The sequence below is a fragment of the Macrosteles quadrilineatus genome, unplaced genomic scaffold (genome assembly GCF_028750875.1).
Source record: "Macrosteles quadrilineatus isolate MER2022 unplaced genomic scaffold, UCM_ALF_1.0 Scaffold_4__1_contigs__length_99947679, whole genome shotgun sequence".
NCBI lineage: Eukaryota > Metazoa > Arthropoda > Insecta > Hemiptera > Cicadellidae > Macrosteles > Macrosteles quadrilineatus.
The window spans coordinates 982,297-1,000,546 of record NW_026542597.1 but is presented as its reverse complement, the minus strand read 5'-3'; the positions used below and the strand labels follow the sequence as shown (position 1 = coordinate 1,000,546).

Below are 18,250 nucleotides of genomic sequence, written 5' to 3'. Positions count from 1 at the left end.
TTTTGGAAATATACCAGGTTGTGCCTAATTTTACGTTAAGAAAATCACTTTTGAAGATGTATCTTTGGGTAAAGACTTTATTTTTTTCAAATATCATATTCTTTTATTGTAAACAAACACTATTTAATAAACCCTCAAAAATTCTCAATATTTTAGTTTTGATTAAACTTAACCAAGTCAAGTTAGTTTATTATATGGAAGGTTTTACTTATGAATTGTATTCTATTGATTCATTTTAACATCAATTAGTAAAATATGTTTGTCCTTTATGTTAAAATATTCCATCAACGAGTAATATTACTGAATTAATACTAAGTTTAACTATGTATGCAATTTCATTTTTGCTGCCTTTGTGTTATACTTAACTACATGTAAAATTCACAACTTTCTTGGTGTTTGACCCTCTTTGGTTGACGATTGTTTACGAAAATATGCGCAATAGATTTAAAATGGGTAATCAAGAAGTGCTGTCATCAATATAACTAACACATAAGCAAGTACCTTAGACTACATAAGCAGATTTTCTGTTTTGCAATTAGAGGTAAAAACACAAAATTAAATAAAACTTTTTTAAAAATTTGTTTTTATTAAAAGATTTATATCTTGGGTTGTTATTACGCCACCAACTTCTTTCTGGTCTTAAATTACTCAGTAAATTGTTGGTTAAACTCCCAAAACTCTTTATGGATTCATGTACATTTTATTAATTATTTTACAAATACATTTTCATGTCATCAAACTAGAAAATTTATGATTCATCATAAATATAGGTACAACACTTGCACTGAGTAATATTCAAAATAGTGAATTCATTTAAAGTAGGGTGATAATTTTTATTATTTATAATGATACGTTATCCCATTGAGGTATTAGGCAACCTTCCGCTGCTGCTTATGTTAATTTTAGTCCCATTTGATATATTAGATATGACCAATGTGATGTTGGGCTTGGCACCGTTAGCTGGAACGTTATCAATACTTAGTGAGATTCCAGTAGAGTTTGTTGATGATGAAGATGGACCCGTAAGGGATCCTCCTACAGCTCTTGGAGCAGAGGCTGCTCCTGGTGGGCCAGCTCCTGGTGGTCCAGCTCCTGGTGCTCCTGGCCCCCCTGGTGCTCCTCCCGGTGATCCTCCCGGTGCTCCTCCCCCTGGAGCTCCTGGTGATCCAGCTCCTGGTGCTCCTGGCCCCCCTGGTGCTCCTCCCGGAGCTCCTCCCGGTGATCCTCCCCCTGGAGCTCCTGGCGGTCCTGCTCCTGGTGCTCCACCTGGTGCTCCTCCTGGTGCTCCTCCTGGTGCTCCTCCCGGCGGTCCTCCCCCTGGAGCTCCTGGTGTTCCTCCTGGTGCTCCTCCCGGCGGTCCTCCCCCTGGAGCTCCTGGTCCTCCCCCTGGAGCTCCTGGTGCCCCTCCTGGTGCTCCTCCTCCCGCTCCCGGTGGTCCAGCTCCTGGAACTCCAGGGATGGTGGGTGATGCACCTGGAGTTCCGGGAGGTGCTCCACCTCCTGGACCAGGACTACCTGGACCACCAGGAGGAGCACCAGGGCTAGCACCAGTTCGTGGAGGTGTATTCCCTGCTCCCGGAACACCTGAAGGTGGTGGTTCGCCTGGTGCTTGAGCTAATGCTGAAGTACTTTGGCTGTTGGAGACTGATGTTACAGCAACGATTCTTGGTACCGCAACAACCCGTGGAGCGTTTAGGGATGTAGAGAACACTGGGTTCAACGCCGGAAGTTGTATCTGTGATTCCACCACAACGAACAGGAACCAGGCCGGTAGTATTTCCTGAAACAGTAAGTTATTGTTAAATGTAAATTGATAATAAACTCTAGCAAAAATTGAATATGCATAGCCTACTTTTTAGCGAATTTTTAAATTTATCACATAGATTCCAAATAATGTTACTACAAAGACAGTTTCATTCATATCGCAACACGGCAGATTACTATGTCCATCTAAATGAGTCATACTGTTTTTTAAGCTATGAGGAGGTAAATTGAATAGTAATAAGGGTCTTTACCTTACTTATACTACTTCAAATTACAAACCTAAGCGTACAAATTGTACAAACCAGCGTAAACCAGTGTGATTGATCCCCTTGTATATTATCACTGATGATTACTTTTTTTTATTTTTTTTTAAGTAAAATGAGTATAACAATATTCATTGTCAACAGATGATCAATGATTTGATAATTTACGAAATAAAAATATATTTGTTCATTTTGGAGAAAACGTGATAGAGATTTATTGCGTAGTAAAATTTGTGTTTACAGATTTATAAGCGTGTTGCCTTCATGGATTTATCAACATATGAGTACAAGAGGAAAGTTTTAGATTATAGTTAGCATAATTTTGAGAGTCCAACGTCAGTTAGTTGGTTTTAGGAAAACTTTGGCTACATTTAATTCCGTATGATTGGGGGACCTTCACGTAGAGGGCCTTTACTAACCAACTGCTACCACATAGATGGAAGTCCACGCCAAAAGCTAACTACTACTCCAAACCTTCTAGATTTGCAGAATCTCTTGCAAAACTAACACCAGGTGAAGAAATAAATACTAAGTTTTTTTTACAGCTCCTTTTATGTTATTACTGAAAATGACTAGAGAGAAGAAAAGTAATGGAACACATGTGAATTCGGCAGTAGAATTTTATATCATGAATATTTTTCAAGCTTATCTTTGTTTTTTTTATAATTTTTAATAACTGTCATAAGTAAGACGACTCAAACCCTTAGAAAAATGTTTCTCAAAGTATGGACGTGCCTTGTAACAAATCTTGCAACTATATCACATACAACAATTTTACTGACTAACCTCATTGAATACACGGTTTCTCTCAATTATATGGTAAATGGTAAATTTTTTAATGTTGTTGCTAACCACAATGCAAATAATCTATACAGTATAGTTATAACACAATGATTGTAAGTTATTTAAACCAGGGTTGGAAGAAACTGCACCTCTGCGATAGTTGGTCAACTAGTTTAAACGGATTGGATAGCATGATAGTATGGCCTCTGGATCTTCTGAATGAACTAATATCCGTTAAGACATTCTCGACCTTAAGATGTGCTACTTTAAAAGCATGAAACAGCTGTAGTCGTTATGTTACAGTCAAGGATCATTTTGACATCAAACAGGTAATTTAAACCTACATTAGTAGATTGGATAGATAGAAACTAATACAAACAAAGCAAATTGATTCTAGCAGAGTGTAGATAAAATTAGAATGAGAAAATCATGGAAAAACTTAATTTGTGGTTTTTATGAAAATATAAAAAGTCCCAGTTATACTTCTAACTTTAATAAAAGATGCTAGCTGAAAAAAAATAACTAAACCAACTTATTCTGGAAAACAAATTGAAATAATCTTTCAAGTTACATAACAGATTTTAAATATTAAGGCACTTTATTAAAATAAATTGTTATATGTTTCTAATAATATTTAAATGAAATACTCACTAGTTTGCAGAAGGACATTCCGATACTGTACATGTGTTTACAGAAGCACGACTCCGATGGACTGAACACAATTCCGCATGAGTCGTCAAATTCCAACGGTTTGTCAGAATAAATAATGAAAATGACTGTGTATTTACCACTGTTCTATACACGTGGCATTTACGTTGTACTGCAAAAGTGAACAAACATTAAAATCCGAATTCCTACTTAATTATGGCGAACAAAGCCCCAGGATATTAATTATGTTTGACAATAAAAACATAACGTTTTGAAATTCTCTTAATTACACTTGCAAAATATGACACAATTATACTTTCCTTGAATTATATGCCAACAACCAAAATTTAGTACAAACAACGATTAAGTTCATGTGGTCCTTATGATGATATGTTTGTTAATGTTGTAAATGGAATGACAACAAACTTAGTTTTGACTCCTAGTGTAGCCACATATGTTTAAGAGATGTGTCATATATGGCGAAACAAATTCATAATAGTCCATTTATTTAAGCTCACGAGAATATTCATTCAATTAAATAATATTCAAATACTCGCACATAATAAGAACACAATTCAATCAGATTCGTTCAAAAACACATACAAAACTAACAAAGGTGATTTGAAAGTATAAATAGCGGCATATAAAAAAAAAGATATGATTTTTTTTCTTTTTACTAAATTTTTTCGTAAATTATATACGGAGATAAATAATATGCGGTATTAAATAATATACGGAGAGCAAATAGATCTTGTAGTAGAGTGTAGGGATTCAGTATCTATGGTCAATCAATCAAGTATAAAACCTGAGAATAACGAAAGACATATAGCTATGTTATGTCAATTTAACGTACAGACCTAGCATATCATGGGCCATTAGGCTAGGAATCATGTTAGTGGCTATGTGTAAAATAGTAGAAAATGAGATCCTAGCGTCACTTAAACATGAAGGTAAAATTTAAACAAATATAATAAACTAGCAGAGTACCCGTTCTTCGTACGGGGTTGGCGTAAAAGCATAAATGCTTATTTTTCAATTCAATTATTTAAGATAGGGACGCCACTATGTGCGTATTTTAACCCAAATATGAGTGAAGTATGATTGTCGGATGAGTGGCACGATCTTGTAGTCTTGTTAGTGACTAAGGCCGACATATTCCTTAGACATATTGCAGTCATACTCTTGCTTTGCGTTTGCAAATAGCCTTGATAACAATAGTTAAGGCTTGAGAGAATTTGGTTCTTTATATTTACGGTATGCTATAGTATCACAGATAAAATATAGTACAGTATATACCGTATAGTATTACACACCTACCATAGCCATTCTGTTATACCACTGCACCTAAAAAATATAAAAAAGTAAATGATCTAACATTCACACAATATCACAAATTATGTATTAAATTAAAAACATAAAACATTACTGTAGACAATCCTATTTTGACAGTTCTCATTATGTATCACAGCATTTTGATGCTTCTTAGTTCTAATTAGCTTTTATCATAATTGCAAATAATATAATAGTGCTACACCCTGAAGGTAAACCTTATAAATTTGTAATTCTGTTGAACATCATAGAACCGTCTTGTTTGGTCGAATCAGCTTACAAAATTATTCAATTCCTTTTAAATGTGATTACTAATAAAGTTAACATGGGCAACTCCAGAACCACTGGGACGAAGCCTGAAAGGAGTTTTGATATAACAATATGCCTATATTTTAATAGGGAATGTGAGCTATCATCACCCTAAATTTCAGCTCAATCTGACCAGTATTTTTCGCGTTTACTTGTCACAAATATCCAAACATACATACATACAAACTTTCTCATTTATAATATAAGTAGAAGTAGGATAGTAGGATTAGTAGCTTGATTATTTTAGATTTTTTTCTAAGTATAGAATATTAGTATTTCAACTCCAATTATAAACTCCAAAATGCACCGTCTGTAAAAATCTGCTTTTTTAAGGACCTGAACTCTTAAGATAGAATTTTAATTCTAGCCTTTATTAAGTACAGCCAATGCTGCAATGATAGTAAACTCTGTTTATAGGCATTCTTGGCATAAATCTCAGCAACTAGGCTATTGAAATTAATAGCATATAATAAGTAGAACTATTGTAAAGTTGATTAATATGCTATTGCAATGATTAATTAATTAACGCCAACACTTTTAAATAGTTTTCAAAGTGAATAATTATTATCTATTTTAAGGAAATAAATAAAAATTATCTTGAAAATTATTCCCGTAAGAAAACAACTAAAATATGAGAACATTTTGTTTCTTAATAAAGTTTAATTTGATTTAGGTTTATGATAAGGTAGTATGCATTAGTATGCTTTTAAATCTACTATCTAAAAATGCAATTTAAGTATAAAATGTATCATTTCTATTGACATTAAAATGTGTATTAATAATAATAATTAATTAATCAATGAAATATTATTTGATGAACATTGTATATGAATACATTAACATCTTCGAAGGAAATAGGGTTTCGTTTAAATTATTTAAAAGTTTGGTTATATTTCGCCTTTTAATTTTTACTGTAATAAAAATGCAATGCAATCTGACATCCTTTTACGCCTGAAGATGACTTCTTGAAAGTCAAAAATAGTTGTGACGTTAGCAACTTTTGGATTACAGCGAAGAAAATGTGAAGAACCATTTGTATACAACAAAATATTTTTACTTATAGTTATTCTTTGATCTTCAATGAATTGCAGAAACATTGCGCATTGGGGATATACAGATCGAACAAATATTGTTTTATTCAATAGAATAATTCATGGAAGACCAAGTAACCATTTTAACGGTATTCGACTAGTGCTACAGACAAATGAATGTGTTGTTAGGGGAACAGAAAAATGATGTTTTATAATACAATTATTCTTGTATGAAATGGTATCAGGTTTTAATTTAATAAGGAATTTAATTGGTTAGAAGCCATTAACACGGACTTTTACTTATAAATTTAGTTATGTTTGTAAAATTCCAGTGAGTAACATTTTTTAAAGAAACAATACTTATTTTTCGTTATTTTTTACAATATCCGTTTGTAAAAAAAAATAAAATTACATACCAGAATTATGATGTTTAGTAAAAAATGTACCCCATTGGAAAAATCTAACTTTAACATTTTAGTCAAGGTTAAAATTTAATAGGAATAACTTTAATTATTGAATTCAAGTTAAAACTTAATACTTAAATCGTACGTTGTACTTAATTTGTATTACCTAATTTGGTAACACAATTTGGTTCGATCGGTGGAAGAGAATTCATTGGTTGAGAGGGTGGAGTATTCACTTATTGACTTAGTTGAGCATAACTTGGTATTCCGAAGTGGTCACAAGTCACAGTAGAGGTTACTCTATGTTGGACTACTTGTGTTTATGTTACTAACTTCGGCTCAGTATTCACTAGAATTAGGTTAACGGTGTTTGCAACCTAGTTAAGGTTTTAAACCATTAGGTGTTACCTATATTGAAGTTTCCTAACATACAGGTTGCATATAATCAAAAACAGTACTATTTGTTTTTTTCATAAATAATTTTACTTCAGTATTGCATTTTTAAAGATTATTTGTACATTTATAAATTTTTATGATACTTCATAAACAATGAAATAGTTTCTTTTGTAAAATCTTACAAAAAAGTACTATATAGTAGAAGGCCTACTAGTAATATTGAGATAACCTAGTCATTTGTATCTACGTTGTACTATGAACAATAACTTTTTCTTGGTACCATAATTATTTGTGTTTTAAAATAGCTCCATGACGAACACAGTATTGAGTAACGCTAAATTTTAGAGGTTAAAAATGTTAAAATATATCACTAAATGGAATTTATTTTCAACTTGGATGACGTAAATATTTGTCGGAATTTTCGTAATTTCAAGACAGATTTTATTTACTTAAAATAGATCAAACATTTCTTAACATTTTGTCTTATAATGGTCCTTACTTGCAATAAATTGTTTAATTAATCTGTTTTACAATAAGGATTTTGACCCTGGATATAATATGTATTCTCTAGGACACAAAAGGCCCACTGAAACAAGCTATTGTAAGGATTAGGAATTATGTCTAAGATTATGGTTTATAATTAACTAAGTGTTCTAGGAAATAAAGTTTTACTAAACTTTTAGTTTATTTTATTTACTAAAGCTATGTTGTGGGTCTTTATTCCCATAAAACTTGAAACGTTCGAATAGCATTTGATTTTATGATAGTCGAGATCTTAATGAAATGTAAGAAAGAGCTACAAATCAAATGAAATTAGAAAAGTACTCAAAATTAAACATGATTGGTATTTTAAAATTTATAGGATGTTCTAGGGATCTAGTGGTAAGGTAAAATATACTAGATATTTTATACATATATTTTAAATTGGTAATTCTAATAGGGTGTTAATCAACAATCGAAATGTGTATGAGACTTAATAATATGTAATATAATTTTTGAGGTAAAATCATTAGTAATTTAATTCCATATAAATGAGTGTTGTTATAGGCACAATTATTTTCCCCACCTAAAACCCATCTAAAGTGACCATAAAAGCCATAATGGTTAACAAGGTACTTTTTAAGAATAAACTAAACCCACTTTAAATTGATAAATTACTGTTTCACTTTCTGTTTTAGTTCATAAAGCAGTCTTTCAATTGGTACGCTCTATTCCGAATATTATTTAAAATTCAACTCCAACATTTATTTTACAACACTAACAGAGGAGAAGATATAGCTTCAGTTGCAAGTTTAATGTAAACCGAGAGTTAAAGCAGTCGCACAATGTTTGCCGAATATCCACACAGCTGAGTCCAGCACTCTCAGTTAATATATCGTGTTTGTATTTCGGCCTAAAACTTGGCAAGCCGATAATTTGGCCAGTAAATCTTCAACTTGCATGGAGTTTGCTTAATTGGTAACTAAAGCAAAGGATATATCATTGTGTGCTTGAACGTTGCTATAATTTCGTATTTGTGATTTATCTCAGTTGCTTTGAGCATTGCAATGCATACGTTTTTATTCCTTAATTATAATAGTTAATATTTGTATTACACTGCCAATATTTTTTTTACTTTTTTTATTGTATCGATTAAAAGAAACAAATCAAATATTGATGTTAGTGATTCAGTGACAATGAGTTTAAATATTTATGTCTTTCAGGACATCGTTTGCCTCTTTTCTTAGTGAGAGGAAGGACACTTCCTTTTCGCACTAGTATGAACAGACTGTAGTGTAAGACTCATTACTAAAACAGTTTTTACTCAGTTGGACTCAGAATCTTTTGTTAAATCTCTTCAGGTCAGTTCAACATGTAACCTTAGCCCATGAGATTCACTCCATAACAAGGCAAGACTCCTTTGCACGTAGAATACCCTGGACTCACTGTGACAAACAGCTCCAATGTACTCACCCTCCGTTAACATCGGAATTACTGTGTCCACCGACACCGTGGAATGGAGCCTCCAATCGGAGACTCATTTAAAATATGTCTCATGAAAATATACATATATACTTTCCTTAAAAGTATTTACTTACCGTATCAAGAACATTACCAAAATATAAAACTGTTCCTGCATACTTGAAATTAATTGGTACCTATTTTTTTATTATTCTGTATTGAGCATTTGTATATTTAAGACAATACTTATTTTAATTTTTTTTATGAGTTGCAAAAAAAAATAATTATTATGTTTTGTTAAAATTTTTTACCTTTATTTATGGAAATTAAACGGCTATTAGGAATCACAAAAAAATCATGTGCATGTTTATTTTTTCAATAAATAATTTTTAAGGGAATAACAAATAATCAAAACGTTTTAAAAGTTCTTAGTTTATCATATTCTTCTATTTGCCCGTAGGAACAAAGAAGTGACAAGTTAGCCCCCCGCAGTTAGGATTAAAGCCTCGAGTGAAAATCGTCGAAATGCTCCTGTTTCCTGGAGTAATGAGCGTACCGTTAAGGAAAATCAACGTCATATTGGGCAAAAACAAAGGAGGGTAAGCAGTTGTCTCCAAAGGGGAAATCAACGGCACCCCGGGGGCAGGGAAGGACGTAGCTACTCCAGGGTTGAGTATGGTGTTGTTGGCGTATATGATCCTTCCAGAAGGCATCTGTCCTGCGGGTGGAACAACTCCTGCGGCGTACTGGGTCAACACAACTGTGGCGTTAGGGAATCTAATGGATCCTCCGGGAAGAATCATAGAACCGTTCGGGAGCAGGGCCAAAGGTCCTCCAGGAATCGTGTTGTTTTGGGGAACGACTCCTCCTGGAATGTTGATGTTGATGGTGAAGCAGCAGTAGCCCCCATAGGGACCGAAGGACCCGTAGGGTAGTGGGGGGTACCAGCTGGGATAGAAGGAAGGGAACCAGTTCGGCCTGACTCTGTATGAATACTGAGGACTGCCGCCGAGACAGCATAGGAGGACCAGCCATGACGTCACCAGTGTAACCTGCAACAGAATACTGTCAAAGGAGTTGCTCATATTCCAAATTGTACGATTGGAAACCTGACTAATACTTGGCTAAAGAGTGAATAATATAAAATTCAAACTTATGTTCAGCTAAGGAACTTAAATAAGGAATCTGAGGTTAAAGTTTTTTGATACCATCCAACAATAAACCCTTCTTGGTGTATATTAATACGTTAGGGTATGAAAAAATGTTTGCAGCCTTAGTGAAAGCGGAAAAATGTGGTAAACAACTAAAATTATGACATCAATGATGTACAAATAAGGCACAATTTTTTTTCATTGGTTGATTATTTGGTGTAATATATAAAACCATAACTTGAGCACGACTATTTGTAACGTGATAATTAATTTAAGTAAAATTGAGAACGAATTAATTCATAAATCCATGTCAATTGTAAACAATAGTAGACACGTTTTACTATGGTTAAATGATTCGTTTTCCTTAATTTGTTAAAGGAAAGGTTAGTAACTGTTGTAAAGTAGCTTATCGTCTAATGTGTTGAGTGTGTATTTCACGTTGAAGAGCAGTTAGCATTTAGTAAGTGTCGGATATCAGAACAAGTGATACAACGGTAAAAGCACTCAATCCGATGTAGTCAACCTACATTCCATTCTTGCAAAATGTTCTAAAAGCATGATAAAGATCTCACAAAATAGCTTGTTTGGTAGTTTGTAACTCTTCCAGTACCTGTAGATAATTTACTTTTAGCCTTTAGGATTTTACAGTTAAAAACGCGTTTGTGTTAAGATCAACATTTTACTGTTCTATCATATCTTAATCTCTTTGGGATTTAACTCTTTCCTAACATTATAATCATGGTTTATTGAGAAAGAAAAATCATTTTTTAAATTATTTAATTTTATAAGTTCACATCAATAACCTTTTTTAACTTATATCTTTATAACTGTTCTCATTCTCGTAAAATTCAAACTGGTTGCTTTTGGCCCATTTAAAAAAACCCATAATGTACCAAAAATATATACCAATGTATGTTAGAACCTACTTATACAAACAAATTGGTAGCTAGAAATTTCAGAGTATTTGTTGTAAATAGTCCATTTAATGTTTCTATTTCTGAGTAAAATTGATTTATTTGAATTTGCATTACCATACTTGAATAAAATAATATAAATAAAAGTTAAATTTATTTTCATTGTTGATAAAACTAGTTATAAATATTCTTACAACCAATATTGAGAACTGAAATTAAAGTTTATATATTTAGGAATTTTATCATGTTGCCAAAATTATTTACAACGACCATATCAATAAACGTGTCAGGTAAAAGTCGATTCAAGCTTAGACCATCGAACTAATCTAGTAGTAACAGTTTTACCAACGTAAAATAATATTAAACTTACATTAATCAACGACATGTTCTGCCCACCTTAGTTTTCTGCTGTCCTTTCCTCAACTGCCCGAAAAAAAACATTGGCAAGGACGGGGTCCTTCAAAAGTCGCCATCAGCCTCCATAAACTTGTCATCACTGTCATTGTTATGGACAGGTCATTTGTCAACAGTCGAGAGTGATGGAGAACGGAGGCTGTGTTGTGTTGCAGGATGTGTATTGTTAGTCACATCCTAGACGCGTCATGAAATTACATAATTGTTATACTAAAATAAGCAAAATTGTGTTGAATAACATTTCTATTTAGTTTCTTATATTTTTGTAAAAAACGTTTAGGTTCGGAAAAAAGGTAGATGCTTGTTTTTGTGCACAAACCGAAAACGAATAGTATATTACGTTACTAGTCCTGAAAATAGGTGTTTACCGGAAGAGTGTGGTCGTTCCCGTGCGAGACGAAGTCGAATACGGGATTACCATACGCGTCCGGTACACACATTTTGGACGAGTGAAGTACGAAATTTTACACCATACTACTAAATCTGTACAAATCCTTATATATTACCACTGACTAAAGGATTAACAATTACTAGTCATTACCTCTAAGAGAGGTTATGTTTTTATTTAGTAACACTCATTGCCAAATGTAGTATAATCAGCTGTTTGGTGTCCGGTAAAACTCATTACAGTACAGTAGTAAGCAATGAAACCCCATTTGGTTAGGCTGGCGGCAAACAGCTGTTTTCTGGACTAAATCCTTGCATGGGAAGTTCGTCAAAATAGTGTAGTGTGGCGTAAAATTATTATTATTGGAAAACAAGGACAATGATTTATCTATATTCCTATAATTCAGGTTAAAAAAATGTGGCACTATTTTAGCTATGCTTGTTGATACAATTCAGTATTAACAGATTTTTAAGTAAATAGTTAAGTTGGTAGATAAAGAAAATTTTTATTAGCATAAAAAAATATTTAAATATTTTTTGGTCAATTTGACAACCATCTTTAATAATGGACTTGTAAAGTAAATAGTAGGATGCATGTATTTTACTCAATAGAAGGGTCACTATTTTATCCTACCATAAAGAGTGTGGATATTTTTATTAATATTTCAAATAATTTTTCCTTTTTACATACATAGAAAGTATATTCGTCTAAGTTTAGTGAGTGAAGATACATAGCTAAAAGTTTATTATTATATATACTTCGCAGAGCTTTTATGATGCGACAATAACACTTACAATAATTTTTTTTTGTTGCATATTAATAGAAAGGTCGAGCTTTTAATAATACTAAATGTTAAACTATTTTCTAAATATCTGAAAACTTAATTAGATTTATAAAATATTCACTACACTTAAAGCATATTTTTTTAATAAAATTTCATTCGAACGATTTACCGATATTGATTTTTCCAGTGTGAATTCATTCCATTTACCCTTTAATGGACCTGATTGGCCCAAAGCAAAAACAGCGCTGTATTCAGCCCAGCTCTTTGTGATGCATCAAGTGCTTTACACCTATTGAATGCTGGGTTTTTGCATTGGTACTTTTAATATGCCAACACCGACTAACACCGTAATTGACTAATACAATCACCAACACGTTAGTCACTCTTGCACTAGTTTATAAAACTAATAATTGATCCTTGGTGTGTATTAATGTCATAAAACTAAGTACAAATTCAAAAAAATTAAAAAACAATACGTGTAGATGGTCGACAAGCTTTATAGGGAGTTTTATAGTTACTGTAAAACAATTTATGGTGATTTATATATATATATATATATATATATGTGTATATATATATATTTTTTTATATATATATAATACCTTAATTTATTAAGTATATAATGTATTTATGTTACTATAACATCTGTAACGTAATATATATCTGTTATGTATATGTTATAGTTTATCTCTTACCATAACATTTTATAGTAACAGATCTAACATGGATAATCCAAATTTTACCAAGATCATTATAACAAATTCAAATACCATAAATCAATTTGTTACATACCCAGCATGATTCGTTATTAGTGAACATAAAAATTAAAAACACCAATAAATACGTATTTAACTTATGAGTGATTATTAGTATATTTTAAACTTGAAATACGAAAAGTAAATTAAAATTGACCAGTTGATTGAACTTATTTAAAAGATTGCTTTAATCAAGATTGTTTTAAAAACGTCATCACAATTTAAGTAAATGATTTAGATTAAATTAAATAAATGTTAACGCAAAACAAAGCAGTGGGCTTCGCAGCTTGCTATTTGCAGCATTTACTTAATTTTGCTGCACGATTTTTTAGCCACACTTTTTTTTTGCCACACACCAGTATTCCAATCAAACAACACAAAAAGCGTGCTTTTTACTATGCACGTAATCCGTGTACGCTTGAAATTAGATTGGCAACACTTAAAGATACTACGAATATGATCAGCTAATGCAGTTGTTTCTAATTTCGTTCAACTAACCTAACCTAATTATTCTGAAAAGCTGGCTTCCTTGCACTGATTATAGTACAAAAATTGCTAATTACTGCATTTACTTACCTTTGCCGTACTCTTTTTTTTACCGCACATCCAGTATTACAACTAAACAACACAAACCCGCGTGCTTTTATTATGCACGTAATCTGTGTACGCTTAGATATACGTTGGCAACACTTAAACATCCACTTTAAACTAATCAAGATCACTTCAAGATCACTTAAAGTCCAGGCAACGAAGAGGTATAGAGGGGAATGTTTGCAATTTATTACATCAAGTTCATGTGAAATCCTAAACAACATTTGCCCTCGTAGAACACTTGACGAGAAGCTACACTTAGGGCGAGACTTAGCGTTTGTTAGAGGGTTTCCAACTCCATTAACTTGTATACATCGACAACATCGACCTTGTTGATAAACTTACTAACTAGTGTTTATCCATTGTATTCATGTTGAAGTAACTTTAAAGTGTATTGTAATGCAACAAATTAATGTTCAAACAAAATATCCCTGGTTTGATGTAAATATCTTGATGTTGTTTTAATTTCAACAATAACATTACTACGTCATCACTAAAATAACTTAAAAATAGTGTTTACATTTGTGTATAGGATCGGAAAAATATGTAATATCGTTCAGTAGTCAGCTATTATGATGGCTTATTACCTTTACCACAACAATACATTATCATTAACTTTATAAACATGCTAAAATTATCAATAATATATATTTTTTTGACAAAGTTATGAGTTTTGTAGTTACCCTTGGTTATAGATAAACAAAAGTCAAAAACGAAACTTCGCTGATCTCCTAACCTGGATCAAGAAAACGTTTCAGTTTTCTGAAATTCAGCTCACGTTCCAACATGAAAGCCTAGAATAAGAAGATTCTGTCTTTTCCACAGTTTGTTTTTCTCTAGTAATCAGAAACAAGGACATTAAATTACTACGAATCTGGGCGCAATAGTTGTGCTGCAATCAGAGTTTAGTGTATCAAACTTCATGCACATAATTTTAATTTACGTAGTACTGATTAAATAATAGCGGAAAATGTTTTATTAGAGTGTGGGCTATTGTTTGATAATAAATTTAATGTTGCTGGTAGGCTTATTTCATTGTTCTTTTATTATGTCTTTTTCGTCCATTCCCATATTATATACATAAATAAATTGTTTATATATTTCATATTATTTATTGCACCAGGGCTGCATACCTTCAAGCTAGATAAATTAATTGATGGATATGTAGGAATTGGATTGGTTTCTTGTAATAAAAAACGTGTCAATGACCTTATATCGCACGTGGTGGGGGATTTAACAATTATAAATAGTTTAAAAACACATTTTCTTAACAAATTATGCCAGTAACTGGCGAGAAACTATTAAAAAAAAGTGCCCTCGTTTATAAAATTATTTGCACATTTATAGACAGAACATGAATATAAACAGTTTCCCTTTACGATTAAAGTGTTACACTAGAAAAGTTATTAATTTGTAAAATAGATTATTTAAATGTAGTCTCCTATAGCAAAATATCACATCATATATGAGAGCAGGGGTGAGAAACCAACAACTTTTCTGCACATTTTACCTTTATTACTTCAATAAGGACAAGTATAAATAGTTTTGTAAGCGATATTAAATACGAATAACTAAAGCTTCTTTGAGGTAAAGTGATGGCACGAAACACCATTGCAATCAGGTACAAACCCGTTTTGAAATACAGTCATGATGACGGTGCTATTGCCAGTAACAATGGTTCCATTCCGATAAACCAGAGAACCCTTTGGCAATACTGTGGATGTGGTCACATTTGTTATTGGTACCAAAGTGGATCTTCTGGTAGCGCAGTCCGGAGATCTTGATTTGTTACCATACATGGCACCTCCAAACGATTGTTGAGAAGTTCGAGGTGTATATTTAGGGAATGTGGTTAGTAGTAAGGTCTCATTGGGAAAGACGATGGTTCCGTTGGGTAGAAGTAGGGAGTTGTCTGGCAGCGCTACTGGAGGACGTGATCGGAAAGACAGCATCTTATCTTCACGGTTATGAGCGGGAGATTCTTCTTCTTCGAAAAGAAAGTCGTTCTGAGGAGGGGCTGGAGGTTCTGAGGACCAGTCTATAGGACTGACGCCATTGTTACGATGATGGCAAGCAGGTCGCAGGATCATTAGAACCACCTAAAATTATTAGATTTTTAAAATAGGTAGCCAAATTGGCTGCACTTTACTTTAGGTCCTACACTCATTCGAATGAAAATATCTATTATTCGATTGTTTCATTCGATATATCGTTTGGTCAGTTAGGTTAGGTTAACCTTACCTAACTAATCAAACAATATATCGAATAATACAATCGATTAATCGATACATCAATCGATATTTTCATTCGAATGAGTGTAGGACCTAAAGTAAAGTGCAGCCGTCAAATTTACACATTATATTCCTATAAAAAATGTAAATACACACGTTTGTCATATTATTTCAGCTTATACTGTGAATATATTTGTTTTGATAAAAATAAATCCCATTAAATTTTAAGTATAAAATAATTAAAAGTGGACAATTTCAAAGACTTTAGACCTTGTCATAACCTTCAAACATTTCGTTAGTAGGGATATATGAGATGTTTTCTATGTCAGCCCTATCCGATCATAGCTAAGCTTAAGTCTTAAATATTTTACACCATTACGTTATAATTTTTGTAATTGTTATCTACATTTTAGATTAAATTTCTTTATAATATTTCAGTTTTTTAGGTTTAAAAACAGACTTCATAATTTGTGTCCCTCTATTGAATTTTCCTGCAAAAATCACACATTCAGTAAACTACAGTAGTGAATAATGCAACCCTTAATGATATGAAACGAAATAAAGACTTCATCTAGGTCTTGAAACCGTCCTGTTTGAGAACCAATATAATAAGACAACGTTTTGTATAAGCGCCAGATTAAAATTGGAAAACTCTGGCTTGAATGCTTAACCAAGCCAAAACTGGAAATTTCGAAAAGCCATTTTTTCATGGAAAGCTAGACAATACGTATCGGTAAGCCATACTTATATAACTCCAGCAAGCTAGTGCATATCCTTACCGTTAGGCTCGTCAACATTGTTCCACAAACAACACACAGGCTACAACTGAAGTCCAATATTTACCAGTAGCTTTCTACTGATTGACAGTGTCCAATAACAGTGATTACCCGAGTACACAGTTTGACACATACTGTTTACTGTCTGTCAACGATTTACACCAAATTCGACGTTTCAACACTAGTTTTAACTTGATTCAAACATGTTTATACATTTGGAGGCATATTGATTGCAAATTTGTTTGTGTTCGAGATACTATGATTCTCTTCTTTTACTCGAAAAGTATTTGATATGTTTTAACGTATTAAGTTTCGTTTTGGAAAATCAGAGAAATAACCAAGTCATTAAATAAGTATGATAAGTTGATAAAGTAATATATTTAACACTGAGAAGGTACAATGTTTTGTTTGAGTCATTTTAGGATATTTGGCATACAAAGTTTTTTTAAACAATATGTGGCTTTTTGATGACCAGTTTTCGTTCTACCGGACTGAGGCTGTTTTAGGAGTACTATATGTCCTTTTCAACAACATACCAGATCTAAATTTATTAACGAGTACATATTTATTACTCTTATGAGGTTGAGTAAGTTTTTATAAGAACATTGCTTATGACAGTAGGCCTACTGAATAGTTTTATGAAATTCAATTAGTTTTAGTCCTGCTAAATTATGACATAATTATAATTGTTAACTAAATAATAATCCTCTCCTACTCTCTTTACCTATATCATTAGTACTAAAACATAGTTAAACATTGTTCGTAAAGTTTTTATGATAAAACCTGAGTCAAACACTTTGAAACAGATGCCATCATAAGCCAAGTTAACAATTCAAATCTCATGTTCAATTTAGATGCAAATATTCCTCTCCAAAATATCGGATTTCACGTTGAGTTAGAATACAATATTATTATGCTATTATATTATTTGCCGCTCGTACTGAACTTATAACTTAGAATCCCTTCTCTAAACCTACACAACTTACAAAAATTATGTATAACTTTTTATCCCAAGATCCTTTTACTATATTTTATATTTTGGGCAATAAAAATGAATTTAAGCTAACACTTTGGTGAATCAGTGGAAATAATTCTTTAACCTTTTGGATATTCGAAGAATAATTTTTATTACAATTAATTAAGTTTTCATCTTTATGCATTTTCCGCTGGGAGTCAATGACAGAACAGTAAATGGAAAAACATAATGACAAATGGCAACAAATTTACAGCTGTGCAAATTTTAAAAGTTAGTCCGTCATTTTTGCAAATCACAAAAATATAAATCTGCGTGTTCGAGTTCACACTATAAGGTTTCTCAAGATTCTAACCATTATCAAGTGTCGCTCTAAAGTGTCTTCCGAAGAACTGTTATGGAAGC

The 18,250-nt window shown here is 32.4% G+C and overlaps 2 protein-coding genes across 3 annotated transcripts; both read right to left on the bottom strand.

Annotated features, from left to right (window-relative positions):
* Window positions 1–853: 853 nt before the first annotated feature.
* On the bottom strand, window positions 854–3,544 carry LOC128991667 (translation initiation factor IF-2-like). The gene is made up of 2 exons (XM_054414755.1): window positions 3,462–3,544; window positions 854–1,780 (listed from the first exon to the last, which is right to left on the bottom strand). Exons 1-2 carry the CDS (start codon window positions 3,492–3,494, stop codon window positions 854–856), a joined length of 960 nt encoding a protein of 319 aa, XP_054270730.1. The 5' UTR covers window positions 3,495–3,544.
* A 5,678-nt stretch (window positions 3,545–9,222) lies between these two features.
* On the bottom strand, window positions 9,223–11,401 carry LOC128993557 (uncharacterized). 2 transcript variants are annotated; one of them, XM_054417529.1, is made up of 2 exons: window positions 11,330–11,401; window positions 9,223–9,920 (listed from the first exon to the last, which is right to left on the bottom strand). In XM_054417529.1, the coding sequence occupies exons 1-2, from the start codon at window positions 11,372–11,374 to the stop codon at window positions 9,315–9,317; spliced, it is 651 nt and encodes a 216-aa protein (XP_054273504.1). In that variant the 5' UTR covers window positions 11,375–11,401; the 3' UTR covers window positions 9,223–9,314. The 2 variants fall into 2 exon arrangements, with proteins under 2 accessions (XP_054273504.1, XP_054273505.1); XM_054417530.1 differs by having other exon boundaries at window positions 11,304–11,371.
* Window positions 11,402–18,250: the final 6,849 nt, after the last annotated feature.

Excerpts from the sequence above, each read along its gene's own strand:
- LOC128991667 (XM_054414755.1), bottom strand. The coding sequence starts at position 3,494 with ATGTACAGTATCGGAATGTCCTTCTGCAAACTA. Across the intron at positions 1,781-3,461 it reads GAATGTCCTTCTGCAAACTA|GAAATACTACCGGCCTGGTT; the intron begins GTGAGTATTTCA and ends TTACTGTTTCAG.
- LOC128993557 (XM_054417529.1), bottom strand. The coding sequence starts at position 11,374 with ATGTTTTTTTTCGGGCAGTTGAGGAAAGGACAGCAGAAAACTAAG. Across the intron at positions 9,921-11,329 it reads AAGGACAGCAGAAAACTAAG|GTTACACTGGTGACGTCATG; the intron begins GTGGGCAGAACA and ends ATTCTGTTGCAG.